The following is a 27,077-nucleotide window of genomic DNA, read 5'->3' as shown; positions in this document are numbered from 1 at the left end:
TGTTGAAATAAAGTGTTGTTTTAAGCAGTTTTAAGCAAGATGAGAAAATGGAGAGACTTTTTAATGTTTGCTGTTCTGTTATGTTAATATTTTTAGGATTACCATTGTGGTGAAGTGTTGCACTTGTGCTTGGGTTGAGGACCTGCTAACAAACTTTCAAATTATTTTAATAATAAAGTGCTTATTATGAGTTATTATTAGTTCTGGACTCCGTTTCCCAAAAGCATTGTAAACTTAAAGGTTTTGTTTTATACATTTTTGCAATATTACTTAAAACTGTCTTTACTAACTGATAAAAGACTATTTATTAGGTGCACTAAAAGTCATAATATTAATATACATCATCTGTGCACGAGGTAGGGCCTTAAAAACATCAGCCAATCGTTTACGCGATCATCGTGCAATTGATTGGCCCTCTGGCTTGTCAATCACTGCTGTGACGTTCCTTGTGAGAGAAGAGCGCGGCTGCGCGCTCCAGTAACTTTCCACACTCCACAGGCGCCGCATGCAATGTTTTTGTCAGGAGACAGGAGTAACAACTGCAGATTATGAGTTACCTGCGGTGAGTCCGACATAATGAATCCACTAACACGACACGAATGCCGGTGGTAAACACTCGTTATCCAATACTCGTGCACGAGTTTTGGGAGGCGTTCTTTTGAAATGAGCTGTGAAGGAGGGGGGCTGTTCTTACGCATGCGCTCATTTCAAAAACTCACTAACAGTCTTTGGATTCTCAGTCGACGAAAAAATCCTCTCTGTCACCTTTAAGTTGATCGTAGAATTGTTGCCATCAATGGAACTACAATCAACTTAGGCTTACAATGATTTTGGGAAACGCTACCTTGAATGAAACCAGCATCACTTCTAGACTGCCATCACAAAAGTTATGTAAATTATAAGACTAAACAAGAAGCATTCATTGTAGGATTATTTGTAAAAATTTATTTTTTATGAAATTATTTATTTTATTTAAACAAAACCATTCATTCAAGTTAAATGAACACAATTGATTCTAGTTAGTTCAACATGGTTGATTCTTTTGGATTTTACTTGTTTCAATCATGTGGAACCACTGTCTATGATTGAATTGAGTTGGTTGGACATAACTATTTTACATAGATTCTTCCTTAGTCAGTTGTGTTGTCACAACTCAAGGATTTTGCATAGAATTAAAATAAACCTTTAAAGCTGATAAAAACTAAGTTGGTTGTGTGGAACCACTGTCCATAATTGACGAGTTAAAGTATAATTTTTTTGAGTGTGTATAATCACTAGACTGTATTTCTGACTATGTGAGACTATAGTTTGAATGAATCGCTATTCTTTGCATAGCGCTCTTTCGCACTACACTGAACATTATAAGCATTAGTTTCATGCGTCATAGAACAGAAGAGACTATCAGGAGTGTGTGTAAACATCACATCCCACCAAAAACGTCCTATCATTCTACAGGCTTACATAGGCAATCGATTAAAACATTCATTTTTAACTTATTTCCAGAAATATTTCTGAAAAGTATTATATTTAGATATAGGCTACAAAAATGTCTATGGCATGTTCAATGATCTGGTTGTTAAAACTTACATTCTCCATTTTTACATCCTTGGATTGTTACTGTAAACCCCGGTTTCCAAAACTGTAAGATCACGTTGCAAACTTTAAAAGTTGTTTTATAATGTAAGAAATATAGGTTTTAGGTGTCTAATCACACTTTTAGCCGGTCAAATTTTCTGGTTTTGTTCATGTCAAAATACTTACCAGGATGATTTCATGCAATGATCATTCCAGCTGAATGTAAGCCACTTTTTGTTGAAATGTGTTACCTCATTTTTTAAGAAAAGCTTTTTCAAGTGTGTATGAGCACTGATCATCTCTAAATTTCATTTCACATGCATCTCTACATAATGTATCACACTGATAACAGTTCAGATATAAGGATGTATATCTGATATCAGATATATATTTATCAGATATCAAGAACACTACTGGTATCAATTAACATTTATTATTTTTAAATAATACAATAAATATACTACAAAAGGAACATGGGCTTTGGTAGAGAGTTACAACAAACATCGCTCTCTCTCCATTTCACAATGAAGGACAGGCCTGTTTTCATCTGAGCACTGTGAGGATGTATCAAACCACTGATAAAAGAAATTGTGGCTGTGGGAAGAAACATCAAGAGAAAGCTTAACAATTTCATGCATACAAGAAAGTTTTAATGCTTCAAAAGACATACAAGGGTGGGTGTGGACACAGTAAACTTGAATTTATTGACAAAAAAACCAATATCTCTTCTATCTGCTCGTACACAGGTTTGACACGACTGCAAAAACAAACAAACAAACAAACAAATAAACAAACATCACAAAGACAAAAAAAAAAAACAGAATAAACTTTATTGGCAGCATTACTGCTGGTTTTGAAATATACAGAAGAATCGGTTGAAATTCATTTTGTTTCGTACTGATAAAATTGTGTCAAAACTGCATATTCCATGTTGAATCCTCTTAAAAGAAAAACAGTTCAAGTCATATTCAATTAAAAATTGGAGAGCAAGATTTTGCAGTAGCAAGTCTAGTGGTCAAAAGCAGAACAAAAGGGTGCAGGAAAATGTGGCAACAGATGATAGATGAATATCAAGACGGCTCTAGTCAATGACAACAAATCCTCACAATTCTAACAGGTGAAGAAGGAATATGCTAGCGAATGTACAACATACTTGAATAACCACACAAGACAATCTGATTCTTGGTCTTCAAGTCTCTTAAATTAAGAGAAATCTCTTTGGAAGGAAAGCTGAAATCGGCAGTGACGTTAACTATTCATTCCTCTAAGCGTTTTGGTTAAAATATATTCACAGAACCCTCCAAAAATATCTAATCAAAAGGTCCCAAGCTAATTCTCCAGAGCGGTTTCAAATGCTAAAACTTTTAGTACGTGAAAAGCTTTTGATTTTCATAACACTTTACATTACAGGGTCCATGTTACACAACAGCATTAACAGTAATTGTGCTCCATTTAACCATTTCAAATGACAAAGTACTTAATGTAAATAGTCTGCGATATATGAACATTGTAATGCAAAGTGTGAGCTAAAGCCTTTGGAAGACCATAAATTATCTTCATATGTAACAATCTGGACATTGTCAAATGTGCTGAGGAATGATAACAGAAGAAAATGTGTTCTCATCTATAAATGAATATGATTTTATGGCATGCATAAAAGTACTTCGCCACCTCGGGAAGCAAAGCTAGGACTTTGAAAAGAGGACGTGGAACCACTTGGGCATTACCGCAGAGCCGTTTTCAGTTACAACAAACAATTACAGGAAAAAAGGTATATATTGGTAGCACCACAGACAGAAGGAAATAGCACCTAGTTTACCGATATTGTGTTTCCTCAGTGTGATGGTGTGCTCTTCTGATACAGGGAAGCACAGATTCATGAACGTCAGATCAAAGATTCCCCTCATGCACATGGGTCATGATCTCACAGACCCACAGAAACCGGTTCAACATGACAGGTAGCAAATTAATGCTCACATTACGGCTGTTTCTTACTTTTATTGTCATTTTGTTGTTTAAATTACAAAAAGACGTTGTTTACATCTGCAAGAAGACATTTTGTTGCTGTTGCAGTTGCTTTTTTTGTCATACTTTATTAATTTCCTTATTTCAGATTCACTGGAAATTTCCTTAGGCTCTTTATTTGGGAGGGTTCAGATATTTTGTATGTGATTTAAAAAAAAATAAAAAAAATAAAAAAATCCAATAACCAGCAGCTCTGTCCTTATCGCTCAATGGGTTCACATGCATGTTTTGAAGCCAGAACCTAAAAAACACTTCACCAGAAAAAAAAAAATATACAGAAAGTACTTACAAACATAGAAAAAAAAAATATTTATATATATTTATATATATAATCACCATTCCAGGGAATGGAAGACAAGTATGCACAAAAAACACAAAGCTTAGAAGTGGAAAGAGGAACAGCATAAAACCCAAGCAAACAAACCAACTGAAAAGATTTCTCGTACGAAAATGCCAAACCGGACGTGCGCAGCGATACGAGTCCAAGAACAGGCGGGAAATAAAAAGATGGATCTATTCTGTCTATACAGCCTGTGGGAGGGACAAAGAGTCAGACAAGCGTAAAGTGGGCGTGGCTGGGAGAGACATGATCGATGACCTCATCCAGTTTCAAAACTTGCATGTGATGCAGAGGGTACACTGAGGTTAAAAAGGTTGCTCTGTTATAAGAACCCATTGTTTACACATCCATTCTTTCTTCAAATTTCTTTTATCCTTACTTGGTATCGGTTGGGTTTGTTTGGAAACACAAAACTTTACAAATAAGTCATCCTATTTCTTTCTTGTGTTTTGTTTTTGTTTTTTTTGGAGAAAATGAATATGTTTGGTTCGCGTGTGCTCGCTGAGCAGTCTTAGCCGATGAAGCAGGCCGGTCCGACCTCAAAGCCGAACTTCTGCGTTGCTCCGCCGAAATCGTTAAACATAATGTCAACAAATGGTACCTGCTCCACTTTAGGTGTGTTGATCTCAAGAATAGTCTTTTCATAGCCCTTTTTCAACTGCGGGAGGAAAGAAAGGGAGCATTACGAACATCCTTTATAAGAGATTTCCCTTTAAACTTGCTAAAAAGACTCTTACCGCGCAGCCGTCGACGGCGGCTCTGATGTACGGGTTGTTATCGTAAGACATCTCCTCATCGTTGGAGCCCAGGAAGCGGATGGCTTTATCGTAATTGTCAAGATCCTGGTCATGCCAAGCTACCGACTGGTAACAGTTGTAGGTCAGGTTCTGTCGAGCCGTGGCACTGAGTAAACGCAGGAATGTCATCTGCACCACTCCGATTGGATTGCCCTCCGCGTCCACGTACGAGAGCTGCACAGAGAAAAAGACAGCAATGTGGTCTGGATGACGGCTGGAAAAATGCCCCCTAGAGGTTCTGTTGAAAACTACACATCACACCCCTCCGGTTCAATGGTACTTTATGGTCACTGACTTCCAGTGTTGGGGAGAGTTACTTCACTCCTGATTTCCCTCAACATGGAGACAGAAGTATCATTCAATAAATGGGAAAACAAAGTAACTTGAGTTACTTATTTGAAAAAGTAACTCAGATATTTTATTGTAAATTTAAAAGTAATGCATTACTTTACATGTTACTAGATTACGTACCAACACTGCTGACTGCTGTTTAAGATTTGGGGTTAAAATTCTACAATGGCTAAAAAGGAATATTTCAGGTTAAGAAAAAAAAAATAATAATAATTACCAAAAAGGTTAAAAAAAAATAATAAGACATATTCTCTAAAAAACAAGAATTAATATCTTTATATATTACAGTTTTGCTTAAACTAAATGTATCTTGTTTAAAATATTTTGTAAATACATTTTTAAGACAAAAAAAAAAATTACATTTGTTCAAGTTATCATTTGAATAAATATTAGCTGTAACAATTATGTATGTATGTATGTATGTATATGCATATACAAAACCGGTCAAAAGATTCCGGGTTATCAATGTTGCATTTATTTGATCAAAAATACAGTAAAAATAGTATTATTTTGAAATATTATTACAATTTATAATAACTGTTTTCTATTTTAATATATGTTTAAATGTAATTTATTCCTGTGATCAAAGCTGAATTTTCAGCATCATTATTCCAGTCTTCAGTGTCACATGATCCTTCAGAAATCATTCTAATATGCTGATTTTACTGCTCAAGAAACATTTCTCATTATCATCAATTTTGAAAGCAGTTGTGCTGCGCAATACTTTTGTGGAAACTGAGATACATTCCTTTGATGAACAGAAAGTTCAAAAGAACAGCATTCGGGCAGTTGTGGCCACATGTCACTTTCACTTCATTTTCACTTATTTGAAACAAATCTTTTGCAACATATACATTTCTTTACTTGTATTTTTGATCAATTTAATGCAGACTTGCTAAATAACTTCCTCATCAAATCATTACCTCATTAAAAGTTTGTTTCATCAGTCAGGTAAGAGCACAAAACTTCTCAGTACAGATTTGTGCTGCATGTATTAAACCCAAATTCATTTACACATTTAAACATGGATGACAAACTCATTTTGTTACAGACTCCACTGAAAAATATCGCTAATATATTCAAATGAGTTGTACTGGTTTGTATGCAATTTCTCCCCTTGTGGTGTGATGCAACATTTGCATTACGGAAAATATGCAAATGTTTTGTTTTCATTCTTGAATATACCAACCCATGTTTAGAAGAAAACTCCATCTCCTCTGATCCACAAACACACACATATGTGACTGACTGAGAGAGCGAGCACATGCTCCATGCACACACACACACACATCATGATATACTTACGATTAGGAGCTCCGCCCACACACTCATATGCATTGACCTTCCATGCATGCATGCAACTCACCAAGAACACCTGCCCATGACCACATTACCTCATGATCACAGCTGCATGTCAAGAGAGGCTGAACCCAGAAGCTCAGTGAAGTGACTGAGATCCACCACAGACACAAAGGCTCTGTTCCAAATGCTAGTGAACAGCCTACTATCTAGTATCTACCTTCTAAGGCAGCAGCTGTTATGTGAAATAGATCCTCATAGTTATGGGTTTGAAACGCTCTTCCTCGGCAGCAATTAAAATATAATCAAAATAATCACATGAAGCATAACACAAGGACTTAGGGGATCTTCTTTGTACTGTCTTTTTCACCATAAATAGGTGAGTGTCTAGCATTTGGAGCAGATCTACAATGGACTCGGTTACTTCAAGCTGATTTTGTCAATCTTACAGTAACAGAAGACAGGTTGGATTCCATCAGTCAGACCTTTCACACACAAATCTATAAATCTAGGGTAAATTAGAGTTTAACCTTTTTTTGGGTCAACAGACTGACTGACGTCTCCACCCACAGCCCTCAGATTACCCATAAGTCTGAGCAAAACACTTTTTGCTGCTGTTCTGATGATGACCATGCTCGGCCACGAAGGGATCCGAGAAGCATGCAGAAGCACGGGCCTTCAAGAGACCGATCGCCCAGGATCCGTGGACCCTCGGCACCGGGTCCCTTCTCTCATGCATTCCTACTTACCATGGACCCTCTCTTGTAGCGACTATACCATGTGCCTGGACTGTCTTTGGGCCAGCGAGCCATTTTGCTCTGTAAAATAGGAGACTATTTCAGGAGGACAAAAAAGAGGAGTCACTCTTACCAGTTTACCACGTTTGAATTCACTGAACCACGACCCCGGATTCTCCTTCACCCAAGAGGTGAGCCTGGCCTGAGAGAGAGAGAGAGTTAACTGGAGTCAATACTGAAGAGAGATGAGAGACAGACGAGAGTAGAAAAGACAGCCTATGGGAATCTGTTTTTCAGTGTAGTTGTTAATATGTCCGTGACAGGGGCATTCACATGTTCCTGCATCCAGTTTGCACGTTTTAACTGTTGTGGACATGTACTGTAGATGAATGTCTTTGGCCATTGTGTTGTAAATTAACACATTAATCCAAAAGCCATACAACTAATACAATGCAATCTATGCCTCTATGAAAGCAATCTTTGTATACACAACTATAATCTAATCTAATATATAATCATAATATATTTTGCTGAGCAAACCAAAATAAAGACCAAAAAATAAACCTAAGATAAAAATATAAAAATAATAAAAATATTTACATTAGTTAATAATATTATTTTAATATAATAATATTATATATATATATATATATATATTTATATATATTTCTTGCTGAGCGAAGAAAAAAATGTATCTTAAAAACCTAAAAAAAATGTATATATACAATAATAACAATATAATTTTAATTTTATAAACAAAAATTTGTTTTATGGAGTACACAGTAAACAAATAAATGCCTTTTAAAAAAAAACTAAAAAATATATAATTATATAATTTAATTTGATAAAATATGTTTGCTGAACAAACAAAAATATGACTAAAAAACCTAAAAAAAACAAATTAAACATTTTCTTTCAGGATAAAAGTTCACATCTTGTGGTAAGAGGGTCAAAACATTCATATACCAATAATAACAATATTATTTAAATTTTATGAAATAATTTGTTTTAGGAGTACACAGTAAACAAAAATGCCTTGAAAAATAAAAAAATGTAACAAAAACCTAAAAATTAAGAAAAAAAAATTAATTTTATAAAAAAAAATTTGCTAAACAAAAAAAATGTGACTAAAAACCTAAAAACTGTTTAAAAAATAATTTAATTATATAAATATTTTTGCTAAACAAACAAAAATATGACTAAAAACCTAAAAAAATTTTTTTTTTTTTCAGGATGAATTTACATATCCATTGTTAACGGGGTCATAATGTTCATATGCTTTCATGCAAAACAATCACTTGTGTGAGGCAGATTTCACTTGCTCTCTTGCTGAGTGAAAAAAAAATCCCACCCCAAAATTTTGGCACAAAAAAATTAAGCATCCAGTATGAAGAGGTCCATCAGAATGCAAAGGTTGGTTTGAATTAAAAGCTTGCCATATCAAATATTTGTTCTTGGTGAGAATAGGCCTGAGGAGGTTATTGTTTGTTGTTGGTTGCATCTGCTGGAGTGAAGGGTGAACCTGCGGAAGCACTGAAGTTCTGTTGTTTGTTAGTTAGAGTCACCTTCACACCCCACTGAGTGATTCTCCATCAGTGACGCTTCTGAGACTCATTAAGGCAAACAACTCGTCACACTTCTGTGCAGAATCTAATAAAGAATAAATCTTTGAGTTGAGTTTCTGGTACAGACCTCATTCAGTTTGATGAGAACAAAAACTACCGTCCATGAAAGAAAGTACAAGACGTTCAATATGTCATTCTGATGTGCAGAGTACATCTTTCCATAGATTTTCAGTGGACAAAAAACCCTCCAGCAAATCTGCTGGAAATCAGATGTGACCTTAAGACAATGTGACATATTGAACAGACTGTATGTCTCTTCCTCACTGCATGCTAAGCTGAACAATTTCTCTCTGGAGGTTTTTCAGGAATCTATGGACTATACTTGAAATGTGAGTTGTGAAATGTTAGTGTGTTCATCTTAATTTTGAGTGTTGTTGTGCATTGCGATTCTGACATCAAAACTGTTTTACTCCAGATCTGGACTTCTATGAAGTCGTTCCAAGGTGTTTTGCTTTGTGGCTGTCAGGAGAACATTTCTTACCCCTTCGCTCTTTTTATCAGGGAAGATGCAGCTCTCGCCACCTGCTGTGAAGTTACAGTAAACTTTGAAAGAGTCTCTGGAGCAGCCCTGGTTCGGATCAATCCAGTATTCACCTGAAATGAGGGAGAGAAGGGCGATCCATCATAAGCTACAGTATATGTACTAAATTGAATATTTCAAAGGAGATTCATTTCATACAGGGCTGTGAATTAAATTAATTACATGATATGCCAATTAACTCATAGTAATTAACTGCAAAGGTCAATATGCAATTAAAGCCTCCAAATGAAGATGACTTTAATTAAATTATTATATAATAAATTATAATTGTATGTTGCTATATCTACAGTATATTGTTAGATTTATGTGTTGTATAATATTTTATTTAATTTTTTTATTAGCATCATGGTACCTTCTGTCTATTTCTGTTATTGTTGTTTTTACTGATGCTTTGTGTAAAACAGTCATTAACGCGCTTTGAAATTAAAAATTGTGTGTGTGTGTGAGAGAGAGATAAATACCATCTGGGAAATCTGGGTGGCACAGCTGTAGGTCTTTGCAGGTGCGGGCGGGGTTACTCTGTGTGCCCAGCGGGTGTTTCATCTGTTCAATCTCCAGTTTGAGAGAGTTCAGAGAGCCGAATATCTCCTCCATGCCGTCCTCATAGTCTTTGTAGTTGGCATCTGCAGCGTCGTCCATCACCTGGCTGGCATCAATGTTCCTCTTTGCCCGTTTTGGGCTGGACTGGATGGGCAGAGGGTGAATGACATCACCAGGTGGACCCTAGACAAGAAGACAACCGTTAATATTCACATGACATTCCTTAAAGCATTAGAAAAATATTAAGAGTACAGGTTTAAAATTCACAATGTTTGGAGGGTTGCTAGGGAGCTACTAAAATGTTGGTATGTGAGTGGTTCTTACCCATACAAATTCACAGCCACAATGTTTGGATGGTTACTAGGGTGTTGTTAGGATTTCCTATGTAGCTGCTAGGGTTTTCTAAATGGTTGCTAGGTTGTTGCTGGGATATTGCTTGGGTTTTGGAAGATCTAGGGATTTACTTGGTTGTGTAAAATATGTTACGACAATGTTTAGGTGGTTAATAGGGTGTTGCTAAGGTGTTCTGAGTAAATGCTAGGGACTTCTGGATGGTTGATAGAGTGTTTTTAGGTGGTTGCTAGTGTGTTTCTAGGACATTTTGGGTAGTTTTTGGGGTTTTGCAATGTGGTTTGCTAGGGAGCTACTAAAATGTTGGAAAACATGAGTGGTTCTTACCCATACAAAAATTCACAGCCACAATGTTTGGGTGGTTAGTAGGGTGTTATTATGCATTTGCTAAGTTGCTCTATGTAGCTGCTAGGATATTCTGGGTGGTTGCTAGGGTGTTCTAGGTTGTTGCTAGGACATTGCTTGGGTTTTGGGAGATCTAGGGATATGCTTGGCTGTGTTTTGGTGGTTACTAGGGTGTTGCTAAGGTGTTCTGAGTGACTGCTAGGAACTTCTGGATGGTTGCTAGTGTGTTTTTTGCAATGTGTTTACTAGGCCGCTAATAAATTGTTGGAAAATATGAGTGTTCACAACATTTGGGTGGTGAGTAGGATGTTGTTAGGCTGTTGCTAAGGTGATTTAAATAGCTGCTAGGTTGCTAGGGTGTTCTAGGTGGTTGCTAGGCAATTACTAAATTGTTGGAAAACGTGCCTGACTGTGCAAAACTCACTACTACAATGTTTGGATGGTTATTAGGGTGTTGTTAGGCAACTGCTGACCATGCAAATGTTTTAGTGGTTGCTAAGATGCAACTCTGTGCTTGCTAAGGTGTTCTGGGTATTTAAAAAGCCATATATAAGCAGGTGTTTCTAGTGTGTTTCGGGTGGTTTCTATGGCTTTTCTGGACAGTCACTAGGGTTTTGCAAGTTGGTTGTTGGGGTGTTGTGGGTGATTGCTAGGGCATTCTTCATACTTCTAATTGTTTCCTGTTCTATTTCTTACTCTATCTCACTCTATAAATAAATGTGGCAAAAAGCCCAATAATAAAAAGCACTGTAATAAACCTGAAAAATAACCATATTTATGATTATACATCTAAACAATTAGAACGTTACACTGACATTAACTTGCATTTCTCTCTGTGACCTCAAGTTGTTGCTCTCATTGTGTGGAAACAGGAACCAAAACAATTCGTAGATATGATATATCAGGTTTTCTCAAGAAAGCAATATCCACATAATCTCTCAGAGGAATCTTAACAGATTCAGTTTACACTACATAACCTCAGACCTCAATTATACTTACATAACATCTACAGCAAAATCATCAGGTAAAATATGCAGTTATCTCTCAGTGGAGTAACACGTTTATGTGTTTAGTTTGGCTTGTTTTATAGTTCAATTTTGTGTTAAACTTAGTTACGTACAGGAGGTCCAGGAGGTCCCGGTATTCCAGTTTCACCCTTCGGGCCAGTCTGACCCTATAGGGACACAACCAGAAGAAGGTTTAGGTAATTAAAGATGATATATTGAACTGCTAATTAAATTCCAAATTAAACAGCAGTATTTGAATAAGAACATGAATAACTTACAGATGATCCTTTAGCACCTTTAGGACCAGGAGGACCCTGAACAAAAGTGAAATTCAAACATAAATTATTATGGAGAATTTATTATTTTACATATGAAATAATAACATCTAATCAAATAACATCAAACCATAGGAGAACAGTTTAAAAGGATTTTACTCTCCAGTTCTTTAGAAAACACCTGCTGGTACTTTAAAGAACACAGAACTCTAAACAATAATATAATGAAGATTTTTAATCTCCCAAGAACCATATTGCACCTCAGAAACCTTAAACAGTCAAAAATGGTTCTTGATAAGATGAAAGTTATATATGCTGAACCTAAGAATCAGGAAGAACCTTGACTATTTCCATTAATGTACATCATAAAGGATTTCAAAGAAATGTCAGAAAACGGTACCGGGAGACCAGGTGGTCCAATGGGTCCAATAGGTCCAGAGGGACCTGCAATACCCTGTAGAAAAAGACACAGATTGTGATGACTGCTTTGTAAAGATTTAGAATTTTTTTTTTGCTATATGTGTGTAAACTTGCTCCATACAGTGTCTCCTTTAGGTCCTGAAGATCCTTGTGGACCCGGCAGCCCTCTGTCTCCCTTCTCTCCCTGTTCTCCTGGAGGTCCAATGAGTCCAATGAGACCAGGATGACCCTGAAACAACCCAAGTGATTACTAAACTCAGCTGTAATGAACATACTCATTCATAATCAATAACGCCAGCCAGAGTTCAATTAACATATAAAGTCAATGCTACAGCTCTATTCCAAAAGCTAGTAAGCTACCTACCTAGACAGCATGACAGTCTGGTTAATTAGGAGTATCAAAGATGAATTTGCTTCTCTCACCTTTTCACCTTTAATACCAGTATCTCCCTTCAATCCAGGCAGGCCAGGAGGACCCTGAGAGAGAGAAAGACAAGAAGAGTGAGGACTGTGGATTGTCATTTTAGACTGTAATGAACTCATTCTCAGAGGAATAACATGTTGGTACCATCGGTCCAGGGGGTCCGTCAGGTCCAGGAGCACCAGGCAGTCCTTGTTCTCCCTACATCAGAACCAAAAAGATCCATTTATTAACACCAAACCAGAATCACTGCCATAGACAGAACTGTGTGTTATATCTTGGAAGCTGAAAGGATGATTTTTACTCAAATTGTCAGTATTATTTCAGCCGAAAATCCAAAGAGAAAAAAATATGGCATTGGCATGATGAAAACATAAAAGCTGCAGTTGTTCAAAAATATTTTGGAGAATTAATATCAATTTCATGTTACAGTAATGAGGAAAATTAAGGAAAAAATGCTTCATACTACAAAATTTAAATAAAAAAAATATATATATAATATAAGAATGCATACATTTAAAGAGAAAATTGAGAAGAAAGAGCTTCATTGATCTTACAATAAAAATCTTAATGATTCATTTATTAATACTATGGATTTTAAATATGCCATTTTTGTTGCAATATAGAAATGCAAACTTTTTTTCATCTTAAATCTTTTATAATCTTTAAACTAAAAATCTTAAATCTATGACTCCAATTTCTTTATGCACAATATATATTTGTTTTGATTTTGTAGTGAAATCAGTAACAGTTTTTGTGTGCGATTCACCAAATACATTTAACATAAAATCTGACATTAGGATCTAATGAGCTGTGTATGGCTGTCAGGCTGGTCCATTATCACTCACCACTGGTCCAGGCACACCTCTCAGACCCTCAGGACCAGGTTTTCCAGGGCTTCCCTGAGGGCCAACTGGACCCGTCTTACCAGCTGGACCCTCCAGACCAGATTCACCCTGATTCAGAGACACACAAAACCATCAAAACCAATGCAGTAAGGTTTTTGTGACTGTACTGTAATATAAGTGCATGCAAGTGTGTATAAATGTGTGCATGTTACCTTGGCACCCTTCTCTCCCTGTCTTCCTTCAGGTCCAGCAGGTCCAGGAGGTCCCTAAAGAGAAAGCCATATATCCGTATATTATTTAAAAGTATATTAATATTAATATATATGGCTTAGTCAGGAGTATTTTTGGCTCCAGGTGTGGTTAAAAGTTAATTTAGCACTCTAGTTCAATGCATTTAAATGATGTTTTAAAGCATTACTCACTCTCTTTCCTGGAGGACCAGTAGGGCCAGTTTCACCAGTAGGTCCAGGGGATCCCTGAAAGAAACAAATAAACAGTATTATAAAAGTAGCAATCATTAGGAAACACACATAGGTATGCAGCATTTAAAGCACTCACTGGCTGACCAGGCTCTCCATCGTCACCCTTATCACCTGGAGCACCATCCAAACCCTGTAGGAGGAAGAAAAAGTGATGTCACTTCCTGAAAAACAACCAGAAAATGTCTTTGGAACAACTACATTCAAATATATTAATAGTACTTACAGATGGACCTGGCTCTCCAGGAGGACCAGGATCACCAGGGAATCCACTTGGACCCTGAAAATCAAACCAATATTTAATCAGAAACATGGTAATTGCATGGTCTTATAAGTGTGTTAGATGTGAGCACAGTGGGAACTTACAGGACTTCCTTTAGGACCATCATCTCCTGGTGGTCCTTTTGGTCCTGGGGGACCAGCAGAACCAGCGGGTCCGGCCTCTCCCTTTTCTCCTCGCTCTCCTCTTGGACCCTAAAACACACACAAGGTATGAAATAAGAATGTGTTATTCTGAGACTTTCAGCAGTGATGTTTTAGGGTGTTGAATGTGTGATTTTGTTTGTTTGTGAGTGTTTTTGCCGTACTGGAGGGCCGACGTCTCCCTGTGGGCCAGGTTCTCCTGCTTCACCAGAGTCTCCCTACAGAAAAAGATAGAGATGTAAGTAAACATGGTATCACACACTCTTTTTCTCCCAAACACTGCAGAGGTTTTCTCCATTGGACAGAAGAGCACGTCAGCATCATTATTCACTGTCTCATCAGCAAATCTGCTTTCCTCCGCAGAACGGCACATTCTTGCATGAAAATCTGTGCAACATCAATATTCAGACAAACAAATGACCTTGACGATGTCCACTTCCATTAGCCATCAGATGAGAATGAAAATTATAATATATCCAGACAGTTTGGAATTGGATCAATGACACTTTGACAAACAAAAAATATGAAAACTAGACTTGCACATTTTCTGACTGTTGTTACTGGTGCAAAAGTAACTGCCATGAAGCTAAGCAGTTGTGGGTAGTTGCTAAGTTTTTCTGAGTGTTTTTTTAGCACACTGTCAAAAAAGCCCATCCACAAGTTTCTATAATATTCTGGTATACATATACATATGACTCAGGTCCCTTCTTCAGTCTATGATATATTTAAATTATTTTATTTCATTGTTCTATTCTGATTGATATTGATGAGCTGATAATTATTTTTATGTTATGACTGATAACTGATAAATGAATTCTATAACTGAAAAGAAAAATTCTATATATTTTTTTCTAAAAAAATAAATACACAAAGAACAAAAATAAACAATGAAAATTAAAATTCTATACAATTTTGTCTAAATAAAAAATTAATAAAAAATAAATAACCAAAATTAAATATCTATACTATTGTGTCTAAATAAAAATAAATAAACTGAAATTAAAATTCTATACTATTTTGTCTACATAAAAAATAAATAATAATAAATAACCAAAATTAAAAATCTATACTATTTTGTGTACATAAAAAAATATATATTACAAATATATAAATAAATGGCTCAAATTAACATTCCGTATTATTTTGTATAAATAGAAATAAACAAAAAATGAAAATAAATAAACAAACAAAATTAAAATGTGTCTAAAATTTGTCTAAATAGAAATAAATAAATGTATAAAATTAGAATTCTATACTATTTTGCCTAAATAAAAATAAATAAACTGAAATTATAATTATATACTATTATGTCTAAATAAAAATAAATAAATAAATAACTAAAAATAATAAATAAATGGATAAAAAAATTGTATACTATTTTGTCTAAATAAAAAAATAATTAATAAAAACGAAAAAAGAAATAACCAAAATTAAAAATCACTATTAAATTACTAATTAAAAAATACTATTTTGTCTAAATAAAAATAAATATTTGAAAATAAATGAAAAAAAAACTACACTATTTTGGCTAAATAAAAATAACTGAAAAATAAATAAATAAAAAATTAAATTCTACACTATTTTGTCTGAATAAAAATAAATAAAAAACAAACATTTTAAATTCTATACTATTTTGTTAAAATTCAACAAGTGACATTATAGTGTACTGTACAGTATGAAATTAACTTTGAGATTTGTTAAAGATCACATTTAACAATGTATTAAATTATTAGTGCTTTTAAAGATGATGGCAAAAGTACTATACAGGTAAAAGTAAGGGAAATGAGCATGCACAATTAAATATCCAATATCACCTGATACCGATAAATTTAAAGAGCAATAATAGTGATGCTTGTTAGCAAATCACTAATCAAAACAGTCTGTTTGTGACATTAAACATTCAAAAAACATCCGACCCTCTCTTCCTACGCCGCTATAAAGGAACTGCATCTGTTTACTGTAACTGCAAACATTCTTTCTCTTGTGCCTGTAAACCTGTTTAAGAGTTATTCTCTGTGCTTTAGAGAGGCTGCGTGTGTGTGTGTGTGTGTGTGAAGTGTGTGTGCATGGATACTTCAGTGCGTCTGCCATATTGAGAGATTAAGAGTCTCTCAGACTGCTGAACTGCATCATTCATGTTTGTGCGTCAGACTGAGGTATCTCTCTCTCTGTAGTGGGATAAGAGGTCTGTCAGAGTGAAGTGCCGAGGTAAATCTTCCCAGACTAACACCAAACAGCCTTGTCTCCAGCCCTCATTCTATCATCTTTATCTGTTTTCTTTAAGTCCTCCCCTCGGCTGTGTTTTTCTGGGTCATTTCTCAGGGCAAAACTCCTCTCTAAGCAGAACTGAAATGGGTCCGTTGTTCTGTGGCAGAACAATAGTGCTGAAGTGCCATATTAAACAATATTGACAGTGGACAGTGCTGAGGTGATCGAGCGCAGTCAAGCGAATACGCTGTCTGTTTGCTCTGCTGAGACGTACAGAAAGACACAACACTCATGTCTCAGTGTCACACTCAATAAACACTCTCACTGCGCAAACACAAGCTGAACTCCAGAAATAAAGTATATGGCATACAGTAATTAGAACACTCTTTTGTAAAGTTCAGCATTGTGAATTTATGTCATAATATCTTACTTTTTCCAGGTGAGTAAAGCATATTTAGTTAATTGATGAAGAATACAATCTCTTCCTTTCTCTAATCACACATGACAGGGCTCAAACTTTAGTTTTTGCAACATCTGCAAATGGCGACTAAATTGTGAAACTTCATGAATCAGCAATAAATACTTTTTTTTTTTTTTTTTTTTTTACAGTATTTTGCATTATTTTGTTAAAAATGTCTAATTATCATGACAACGAGATTACTTACTGTATCTGTTGTCACAAAAACACCATCATTTTGTATTTTAGTAATGTATTTTTTTTAGCAATAATAAGTTCTAAATAAACTAATATTAAATAAACAAAAAAAGGGATAGTTCACCCAAAAATGAAATTTCTGTCATCATTTACTCCCACTCAAGTTGTTCCAAACCTGAATAAATTTATTTGTTCTGCTGTACACAAATGAAGATATTTGGGAGAATTTTTTGTAACCAAGCAGATCTCAACCCCCACTGACTACCATAGTAGGAAAAAAAATACTATGGTAATCAATGGGGGCGAAATCTGCTTGGTTACAAAAATTCTCCCAAATATCTTCCTTTGTAAGATGCAAATCCTGAACTGACAGAGCACAACAGCAACTTAAAAAAAAACACACACACACACAGTGGGATTATTGTTGACACATTATCCCTGAGATCATTAAGGGCATCAGTTTCTAATTAAAATTAAATTAAAGGGTGTTTTGCGCATTTTGCTTCTTCACCTTCTCTCCTACTGCTCCTGGGTTTCCAATACCTCCCGGAGGTCCCTGCGGCCCGTCAGCTCCTGGGGGTCCAGAGGGGCCTCTGGGGCCTGGTGGACCGGGTGGACCCTGAAAGAAACATCAAGAAAATGCAATGAGAAAACTTAGTTTCTATTAAAGTAAATGCACATTTTACCAAAATGATTTTATAGATGTGGAACTGTACCATTTGACCGACATCACCAGTCTCTCCTTTCTCACCAGGGGGTCCAGGCAAGCCCTGCACACAATCACAAACCAGTTACAACTTATTTTAACCAGTTAAATCCTGTGACTACATTAACAAAAACATAAACACATATTACATAAACAACATTTACAGTCAACCTGAAATGGCATTTGAAGCCTATATTACTTCCACCAAATGATGTTTTTATCCATCTTGAACAAAGCTTATCTTATGAAAGCTAAATGAGTGACAGCCAATCAAATTGCTGTGCTGAGAAGCTTTGTTGCTAACCGCCATTTTGTCCATCAAGCACTGTCGGACACATTCAAACCTTCCGTTTTAACTATGGACAAAAAGTGTTGTTTTGGCACATGTAATTCAGATACTAGGTATCTTAAGTGGCTATTAAATTGAGTTTTGTTCATTATGTCCCCAAAATCAGCCAGTAATCGTGGAAAATCCAAGCTCTGTATCAGACCTTGACCATCATTCATTTAAACTTCTGTTATTTTTTTCCCATTTCATAAAAAGACTGTATGAACAAAGCTGGCTGGTTTGAGCAGTTTTCATCAACACTAGATGCAATTTAGGCAATTACAGGGAGTTTTATATGGCTGTGTGCTTCAAAATTGGGTATTGTTATCTACTGTTAGAGTGAACATCTCTATACTAAATGCAAATGAGCTTCATCTTATGTGTAGTTTATTCGGTTTTATTTTAAAAACATCAGCATGCTGAAAGACCTCTAGTATGAATCTCTGTTTTCAACAGCTCTGATAAGCAAAAACTAATGTGAAATGTGGCCAAAATTAACTTAATTTTAAGAAAAACAGTTTTTATTCACCGTTTGCATCTGCAAAATGTCTGTTACACATTTCTCTGTGTCAATTTTAATGACATTGTCCGATTTCTTATCACTTGGGTAGATTTCCCCTTGTATTTCAATATTTTCTCATCTTCCTCCATCATATTTAGCGTTTCAAAAAATAAATAAATAAATAAATAAAAACAGCTTTTGCTATTTGCGCCGATAGGCTAGTGGGCAGCGTGCTGATAGATAGCGAAGTTCCGACTTTCTCAATCCCGCCCCCCTATCTCTCTTCTACTTCGCTTCCTGTCAACTTACTGTTCTGTCATAATAAAGGCAAGATGCCCCCAAAAAAGTTGTGCTATCTGATTTTTAGTGATTTATTACAAAATAATCAGGTTGCAAAACCGAATCGCACCAACATTTTCTTTTACGTACTTAGAGTAACCGCTGTTGTAAGTTCAATTGTGTGCTATAAGACCGTAAAGTGTATTAGAAAAATATGTTTTATTTCATGTGGATTTAACACAAGCAGAAACCAAACTTAGCATGCTAACCTGAAGGCCGACAGGTCCGGGTGGTCCTGGGAAGCCTCGTGAGCCCTCATCTCCCTTTTGTCCAAAAAGACCCTGCTGACCTCTGGGACCTTGCTCTCCATCAGCACCCTGCAGGGAGGAAGTGACATCACTAACACTGCTTATACTGCAGCAAGACATACAGTTCAACATATGAGACATATATGATTTCAGAGTACTTACAGGAGGACCTGGCTGACCGCTAGGACCTTGGGGACCAGTAGGCCCTGGAGGACCCTGAAGAAAAACAGAAAGAATGAGAGAAAAATGAAAGCAAGAAAGCACAACTCATTGATTTTCATAACATCTATATTCATCACCGCACAGTGGTAATAACAGAACGAATGATCATCATGGGAGAGTGACACAAACAAACAGACAAATCCAAATGGGGACTTGTTGAATAAATGATGCTTTCAGTCTCAATTGTAATGTAAATGTAAACAGTAAATTTAGAGTGACTCACCTGCTCGCCCTTGTCACCTTTGCTTCCCTTCTGTCCTGGCTCTCCAATCTCGCCCTGTCACAATAACACAGTATTTACATATGCAAATTTATGCAAATAGGTCACATGATACAATATACAAATACAATTCTGTTTTTCTTGGTGTTGTCTGTCTAAGTTTAGGAGTAAACCATATATTGTGGACGAGAGTGCAACAATGGTATCAGATAGTGATATTACGGTATTTTATGATTATCATATTCATATATGGTATATTGGTAAGATTTTTTAATGTTTTTGAAAGTAGTTTCTTCTGCTCGCCAAAAAATCAGCATCTATTTGAATAGAAATCTTTTGTAACATTATAAATGTCTTTACTGTCACTTTTAATCAATTTAATACATTCAAGCTGTATATATATTCATTTCTTTAAAAAATATATTGTAATGCACTCATGGAAATCCAAGGAAAATCAAATAATTCAATGATGCTTTCATTGTATATGTTGAAAAAAAAAAGTATTAACATGGTACATGCCAAAAAAATATGGTATTGCCAGAGGACATGTTAAAAAAAGAAAAGAAACCCCACAGTAATACTTTTTGGTCCATTTTTGTTAGTGAAGACAGACATTAGGAAACTAGCACTACTATTTATTCCTCTGACTATATTTCCCAGAAGGCTTTGCACCTGTCACACATGGCAGAGCTGACACACACACATCCTTCAAATATCGCTCACACCTTAAAACTGCCAATGCTAACACATGCTAGTGTCACACACACCTACACAAACCCCAAATATGTGTGTGTAGGTGTGTGTGAGTGTCATGGTGATCTCATTTCCTTTACACATTCACCTAAGTGTTAAATCAGATCATTTACAATAAAGCTAACTGCATATTTTATTCCCTACCAGACCATCCATTCCTCAAAAGAAAGTATTGATCTGACCACTGACTAGTTTGATCTATGTGTGTGTATGAGATGTGACCTTCACTTTTCCTCATCTAATCATCTAGCAAAACCTCCAGATTCAACCATGACCATCAATTACATGTCCACATCTCTCTATCTTTAATTACTTAATTTCTCTTCTCAAACTTTCTTCCCTCACTTTCTACCACTTCATTTTCTTCTGTACCTTATCACCATCCTCTCCTGGGGGCCCGATGGGTCCAGCCGGGCCTGGAAGCCCCACAGGTCCCTGAATACCATCTCTACCAGCTGGGCCTTGAGGTCCTTTCTCACCCTAATATGAGAGAGAAAGAGGTTATAGTGAATATTTTAACCATATGACAGTGCAAAAGGACAAAACGGATCATAAATAATGTGTACTCACAGGTCCACCTTTCTCTCCAGCGGGGCCTGGGGGTCCTTGAGGTCCAGGTCGGCCCGGGAGGCCGGTAGGACCAGCTGGGCCAGCAGGACCACGTTCACCAGGAGAACCCTATGAATGTGAATATGAAATTTCATAACCGATGTTTTGGCAGTGAATACCATTAGCTATTGATGGCTGGATGATGTTTGATTAATTATGCATTTGTTCGTGAAGAAATTTATATGGAGGCATAGACACGTATAAAAAACAGCTTTGATTTTTAATAAGCACTGCATTTGCAAGTTATTGATTATATAACTAATATGCGGCATTATATAAGATGTCTGTCAAATATTAGTATTAAAAAATGTTGGCGTCAAGACTGTATGAAAAGAGAGAGGAGAGGTGAAAGGTGACAAAACGTTTGATAATCTATAATCATCTAGGATTCATAAATATACACTAGTGAAACATTTGGACACAACTTCTTAATATTTGACTTTTTTCTTTATTTTATTACTATTTTCAACATTTAATTTTAATAATTATAAATACATAATACAATTATAATAATTATTATTGCATATGCAAAATTTATATAAATATTTGAGCTTATTCTTTCAAAGTTTGGGGTCTGTAAGATTTTTTTGAAAGTCTCTAATGTTCACCAAAACTGCATTTATTTGATCAAAAATACAGTAAAAACAGTAATATTGTGAAATATTATTACAATTCAAAACTGTTTTTTCAGGATTCTTTGATCAATATAAAGTTTAAAGGAACAGCATTAATTTGAAATAAAAAAAACTTTTGTAACATTACAGTATATATGTCTTTACTGTCACTTTTAATTAAATTAATGCATCCTTGCTGAATAAAAGTATTAATATATTTTAAGAAAATCGTTCTGATCCTGAACTTTTGAACGGTACTGTATGTTGGACACTTGTTGATGCTTTTTCTACACTATTCACTCTAAAACATTAAATAAATAGTATAAAAAACTCATTTATATATAAATAAACAAATTCAGTAAACAGTCCAAATGTTTGCCTGGTACTAGATATTAATCAATATCATATGCACTGAATCACTATACTCACTGAAAAGCCAGAGTGTGGAGCAAAAGGATAAAAGAGAAAGACATAACAAGGTAAACAAGCAATTAACAAAGCGGTTGGAGAAGAGATAGACAAAAAGACAGACAATGTCTACTTACAGCGGGTCCGGGTGGCCCTGGAGGTCCTTCACTCCCTTTCAAACCTGCTGATCCCTGCAAACAGACACATAAAAGTGCTGAATGTACACAAACACATCCATGTGCTCCTGCACGACTCGTTTGAAGGTTAGAGACGACACGGGGGATGTTCTATTTATACTGAACAACAAACTAAAAAGCTCACAGTTAAAAACAAAACATGAAAAAAAGAGATACTGGCCTGTGCGAAACTTAAGGCAGAGTTACACAAAGTTTAATACTTAGGAATAGGAGTTTGTTCAAATCGCATGTTTCATTCTCGATGCTCACCACAGGGCCTGGTAAACCTCTCTCGCCTGGGAACCCTCTGAGTCCTGGAGGTCCGTCTTTACCCGCTGACCCTGCTGGACCTGGATCTCCCTGTGAACACAAAGAACCAGATATGAGGTAAACCACTTCTGACCAATAGATAACTGGATAGATTTCTGTGTATTTTGGGTGTAAATGTTGAAGTGTGAATTTGTTTGCACCTTTGCTCCCTCTTTGCCTGCAGGTCCAGGAAGACCCTGTTCACCGGGTGGTCCTGGGGGTCCAGGATGACCTCGCTCTCCCATTGGTCCAGTCTCACCTGTTGGTCCCTAAAGAGAAAGAGAGATGGATTATAGGCAAGGAATTGGGATAGATGAATCTTTGGGTTGATACTGAATCAATTCCAATGACGATTCATTAGTGAATCAATTAAATTCAAAAGCAATTTGAAAATTCAGAATGATTTAAATTACCTCAACAAAGCAAGTTTGCACAGAATTTATTTAATATGCATGTCGCTACTTTAACAAAATATGATTAATTCAAATTATAATATTTTTAATCTTGAACAAAAATTATTCTACGGAGCCCCGCACATGAAATCCATGATTTACTAAGTCATTCCCTCGATTTGCTTAATCGTGTGCACGATTTACTATTTCGTTCCATCGTTTTTCTTAATCGTGCACATGATTTACTATTTCGTTCCATTGATTTACTAAATCTTGTGCACAATTTACTATTTCGTTCTGTCGATTTACTAAATCGTGCGCACAATTAACTATTTCATTCCCTCGATTTGCTTAATCGTGCACACGATTTACTATTTTGTTCCCTCGATTTGCTGAATCGTCCACTCGATTTACTATTTCGTTCCCTCAATTAACTTAATCATGAACATGATTTACTATTTCGTTCCCTTGATTTGCTTAATTGTGAACATGATTTACTATTTCGTTCCCTTGATTTGCTAAATTGTGCGCTTGATTTAGAAAATCGAGGGAATAACTGAGTAAAGTGTGCGCACGATTTAGCCTACTATTTTTTCCTGCGTATCATGTGTGGGGCTCTGTACAGTTCATTATTTCAAAGCTACCTTTTATTATTCTTAATTATTATTTTCTTAATTAATTTCCAAATTCTTAATTTTGAGAAAACAATGAACTGTTGTACTTGTTGTTGTACTAGTTATTTCATATTTCAAAAAGTGTTTTTACAGTATAATCAGGGAAAGCAATCAGAAAGTCTGGAAAGCATAATAAAGATGCTACAGGTGTTTCTAAAAGATAAGTGGATATGCAAATTATGCAACATGAAAAAAGAAGGAAATAAAAGAAATCAGATTATATGCTTCCATTTGCATGGCAGAGCATGTGCACTTGAATATCCATATGTGTGTGTGGCACTGTTTAAACCTGTGCCCACCTCAACATTTGCATAAAAAGTAGAATATCATGATTGCTTATGAATAATTCATCACCTAGCTAGCGCCAACATCTAACCGCATAAACAAAAGCATGTCAGGAGACAAAGCACAGACAGGCCAACAAACGGCCCATATGTAACCTAATGGAGCCATTATGATTCCCTGGTGACAAACTTAGGACACCTTTAAGATAATCTAATGACCGAGTGATGGCTGGTGACAGCCTCATGAATATGTATCTCATGTCTCTGGCCTCTGCCTGTGGTACTAATGCTGGAGAAACAGATGGGTGTGCGGAGTGCACTGTTTTCTAAGCCAAATGCTTTATAATGTTTTATTCTTCTGTGGATAGTGCGTCTAATGCCTCAAGAGCATTAAAGATACAATAGAGTGAAGAAGCATCTTAAAAAGCTTAAAAACAGCTAAAATTAGCATAGCCCTGGAAAGCAGATTTTTACATTTCCTGAGGGATTCTGGCTTGTTCAAAACTCACAGTCACTTTGCTACGGTGTTGTGTGTTACTAGGGCATTGCTATGTGGTTGCTAGGTATTTGCTTACTAGCCAAAGTCAAAAGATCACAAGTCTTTTAACTTTGTTAATTTTTTTTAGTCATTTTAGGACTTATTACTTAATTTAGTTAAACATTTTGCCAAGGCAACATTTCTAATTTTCATCTTTTCATTTTATTTTAGCTATATTTTAATTACCAAAAAAAATTATTAATAGTTTTAGTTTCAGTAAAAAATATCAACCCTGTTATTGTAATATTTCACCCTAACATTAAAAGTAAAAAATAAGAAATATTAATTTGCATTAAGAAAATGAGACTTTTGAAAAATTCTTTTGCATTGTATATTATTTTCATGACAATTAAACTTCTTTTACCTGAGGTCCAACTACACCTGGGGGTCCGGGAGGTCCGGTTTTACCTTGGAAACCCTGTGAGAAGAAAACATAAGTGAGTTTATTTCTATATGCGTGTGAACGAAAATATTTGTTGTAATATCAGATGCAACTCACAGTCTCTCCTCTCTGGCCAGGGTGTCCGGGCAGTCCATCCTTTCCAGGAGGTCCCTGAAAACAGAGAGAGAGAGATAAATCAGAACAAATGATTGGATAATGAATATGTATGAGGAATTTCTAGTGTTAACATCACATACAGGTGGACCCTTAGGGCCGGGGAATCCAGCAGGTCCCTGTGGTCCCAATGAACCCTATAAATCCAACACAGAAATAGATGTTAAATCTCTCTCTGAAGCAATAACCAATAATCAATACTTTGGAAGGATTCAATTATTATTTATTCCGTACCCGTTCACCGGGTGGTCCTGGGGGGCCATCGCTTCCTGAGTTACCCTGTGGAGGTGGGGCGGAGAAGAAAATGAGAAAAGGAAGGAGACGGAGGGAAATTAAACAGTACATTTGAATATTTCAGAATGTTTGTAAATGCAGTATAAAATGACCATGCAACTGTGATCAATTATTAATAAAGTAGAACTTATGCTTATTGCCTAAGGTAATGAGTGCCATTAAAGATTTGTTTGACTGATAGAGAATATGTAGATCTCTAAAACTCCTGTTGCATTTGAATTCACTCCAGCTGAGCCGATGAGATAAATATTGCGCTTTAAAATGCAATACAAGCTCCATTAGCTCCTGTCAATGTGTCTGCTTTTAGCTTTCACGGCACCACAAATGATGAAAGAGGATTAAAATATCCTGAAGCCAGAGATGTTTTCAGTCAGCGTGTAGTGTGCTTTTCCTAATTGAATTTTTATGTGCCAAACAATTGTTTTATGTACGCGTGAATGCATGTATGATATGTTTTACATTTATATATTTTTCATTATTTATTTATTTATTAAGGCAGAAATCAATTGAAAAGGGGACTTGCCTCAATATCCCATCCTCTCATTTAATGTTACATTCTATAATATTAAAATAGTGGGGGAAAAATAGTGCAAAATAGTGGGGGAAAAGGACAGCCTCACCTTTGGTCCAGCTTTCCCTGTTGGTCCCCTAGGCCCTCTTTCACCACGGGGTCCCTATAGAGAGAATCACAAGAAGGGAGCAATTTGAGAAAGCAGTCCTAAACTGATCATCAAAACGGTACGTATAATTTTTTTTATTCCTAACTTTGTTGCCTTACCGTGGGTCCTCTCTGTCCTCGGGGGCCCGGCTTCCCTGGTGTACCCTGTGTGTACACAGAGTGAATAAAGTGAAAATCAAACAAAAGATTTTATTATTATTATTATTATTATTATAAGATATTTGTTATAATTAATACATTCCAGTAAAATAAATACATATACATATTTTAAATAAACAATAATACAATTATTAAACTGTGCATCGTGTGAATAATTATTCATTTAATATTATTTATTTTTCAAGGATATTTATAATATAATAAATTGCAGTAAATTAAATATATACAATTTTTAATTAACAATAATATATAATAATGATATATTATTATTATATACTGCATTGTGTGCATTATTATTCATTTAATATTTATTTTTAAAAACATTTATGTTCAAATGAATAAATTCAAGTTATATATATATATATACATTTGTTTTAATAATAATATTTTTTTATTCAAATTTAGGAGAAGTAGAGATAACTAAATAAATATAAGCTGTCATGATGCAGTTCCTGTACAAATTCTCTTTTCCAGTACATTCAGTCACAAAAAGATGGTCATTATTTGCATAATTTCAGCAAAACAACAAGCAATATTTTCTTCAGCCTAGTAGAACATATTGTAATTAATTTGATTATCTGTATATTATTTTAGCATTTCATCTCATGAATACTTAATGCAGAGAGTTATGGCGGAACAAAGAAAGTTTTGCATCAACACATGAATCCAGTCTGAGTGTGTGTGTGTGTGTGTGTGTGTGTGTGTGTGTGTGTGTGTGTGTGTGTGTGTGTGTGTGTGTGTGTGTGTGTGTGTGTGTGTGTGTGTGTGCTTAATGGCTTGAGAGAATAAGAGGTTTTTAGATTAT

At 35.6% G+C, this 27,077-nt stretch overlaps 1 protein-coding gene across 4 annotated transcripts in view; it reads right to left on the bottom strand.

Moving 5' to 3' along the window:
- Positions 1 to 2,059: 2,059 nt before the first annotated feature.
- The window catches only part of col5a1 (procollagen, type V, alpha 1), a 110,907-nt gene continuing 85,889 nt past the window's right edge, over positions 2,060 to 27,077 (bottom strand). Inside the window, exons 33-66 of one of the 4 annotated variants that reach the window (XM_067374953.1) lie at positions 26,213 to 26,257; positions 26,055 to 26,108; positions 25,375 to 25,419; positions 25,224 to 25,277; positions 25,084 to 25,137; positions 24,949 to 25,002; positions 22,858 to 22,965; positions 22,658 to 22,747; positions 22,349 to 22,402; positions 21,151 to 21,258; positions 20,953 to 21,060; positions 19,831 to 19,884; positions 19,548 to 19,601; positions 19,347 to 19,454; positions 17,979 to 18,032; positions 17,774 to 17,881; positions 14,564 to 14,617; positions 14,343 to 14,450; positions 14,203 to 14,256; positions 14,056 to 14,109; positions 13,920 to 13,973; positions 13,710 to 13,763; positions 13,498 to 13,605; positions 12,797 to 12,850; positions 12,652 to 12,705; positions 12,350 to 12,457; positions 12,209 to 12,262; positions 11,812 to 11,847; positions 11,647 to 11,700; positions 9,752 to 10,013; positions 9,231 to 9,343; positions 7,258 to 7,326; positions 4,678 to 4,911; positions 2,060 to 4,598 (exon numbers count right to left, since the gene is read on the bottom strand). In XM_067374953.1, coding sequence (XP_067231054.1) covers positions 4,452 to 4,598; positions 4,678 to 4,911; positions 7,258 to 7,326; positions 9,231 to 9,343; positions 9,752 to 10,013; positions 11,647 to 11,700; positions 11,812 to 11,847; positions 12,209 to 12,262; positions 12,350 to 12,457; positions 12,652 to 12,705; positions 12,797 to 12,850; positions 13,498 to 13,605; positions 13,710 to 13,763; positions 13,920 to 13,973; positions 14,056 to 14,109; positions 14,203 to 14,256; positions 14,343 to 14,450; positions 14,564 to 14,617; positions 17,774 to 17,881; positions 17,979 to 18,032; positions 19,347 to 19,454; positions 19,548 to 19,601; positions 19,831 to 19,884; positions 20,953 to 21,060; positions 21,151 to 21,258; positions 22,349 to 22,402; positions 22,658 to 22,747; positions 22,858 to 22,965; positions 24,949 to 25,002; positions 25,084 to 25,137; positions 25,224 to 25,277; positions 25,375 to 25,419; positions 26,055 to 26,108; positions 26,213 to 26,257 — 2,823 coding nt within the window. In that variant the 3' untranslated portion in view covers positions 2,060 to 4,451. Of the gene's footprint in view, positions 4,599 to 4,677; positions 4,912 to 7,136; positions 7,327 to 8,401; positions 8,775 to 9,230; positions 9,344 to 9,751; positions 10,014 to 11,646; positions 11,701 to 11,811; positions 11,848 to 12,208; positions 12,263 to 12,349; positions 12,458 to 12,651; positions 12,706 to 12,796; positions 12,851 to 13,497; positions 13,606 to 13,709; positions 13,764 to 13,919; positions 13,974 to 14,055; positions 14,110 to 14,202; positions 14,257 to 14,342; positions 14,451 to 14,563; positions 14,618 to 17,773; positions 17,882 to 17,978; positions 18,033 to 19,346; positions 19,455 to 19,547; positions 19,602 to 19,830; positions 19,885 to 20,952; positions 21,061 to 21,150; positions 21,259 to 22,348; positions 22,403 to 22,657; positions 22,748 to 22,857; positions 22,966 to 24,948; positions 25,003 to 25,083; positions 25,138 to 25,223; positions 25,278 to 25,374; positions 25,420 to 26,054; positions 26,109 to 26,212; positions 26,258 to 27,077 lie in introns of those variants that run through there. The other 3 variants (XM_067374954.1, XM_067374955.1, XM_067374956.1) reach the window with 3 other exon arrangements.

Source organism: Chanodichthys erythropterus, chromosome 22 (assembly GCF_024489055.1).
Source record: "Chanodichthys erythropterus isolate Z2021 chromosome 22, ASM2448905v1, whole genome shotgun sequence".
Lineage (NCBI taxonomy): Eukaryota > Metazoa > Chordata > Actinopteri > Cypriniformes > Xenocyprididae > Chanodichthys > Chanodichthys erythropterus.
Note: the sequence above shows the minus strand (reverse complement) of the source record. Positions and strands in the feature narration are given on the sequence as shown.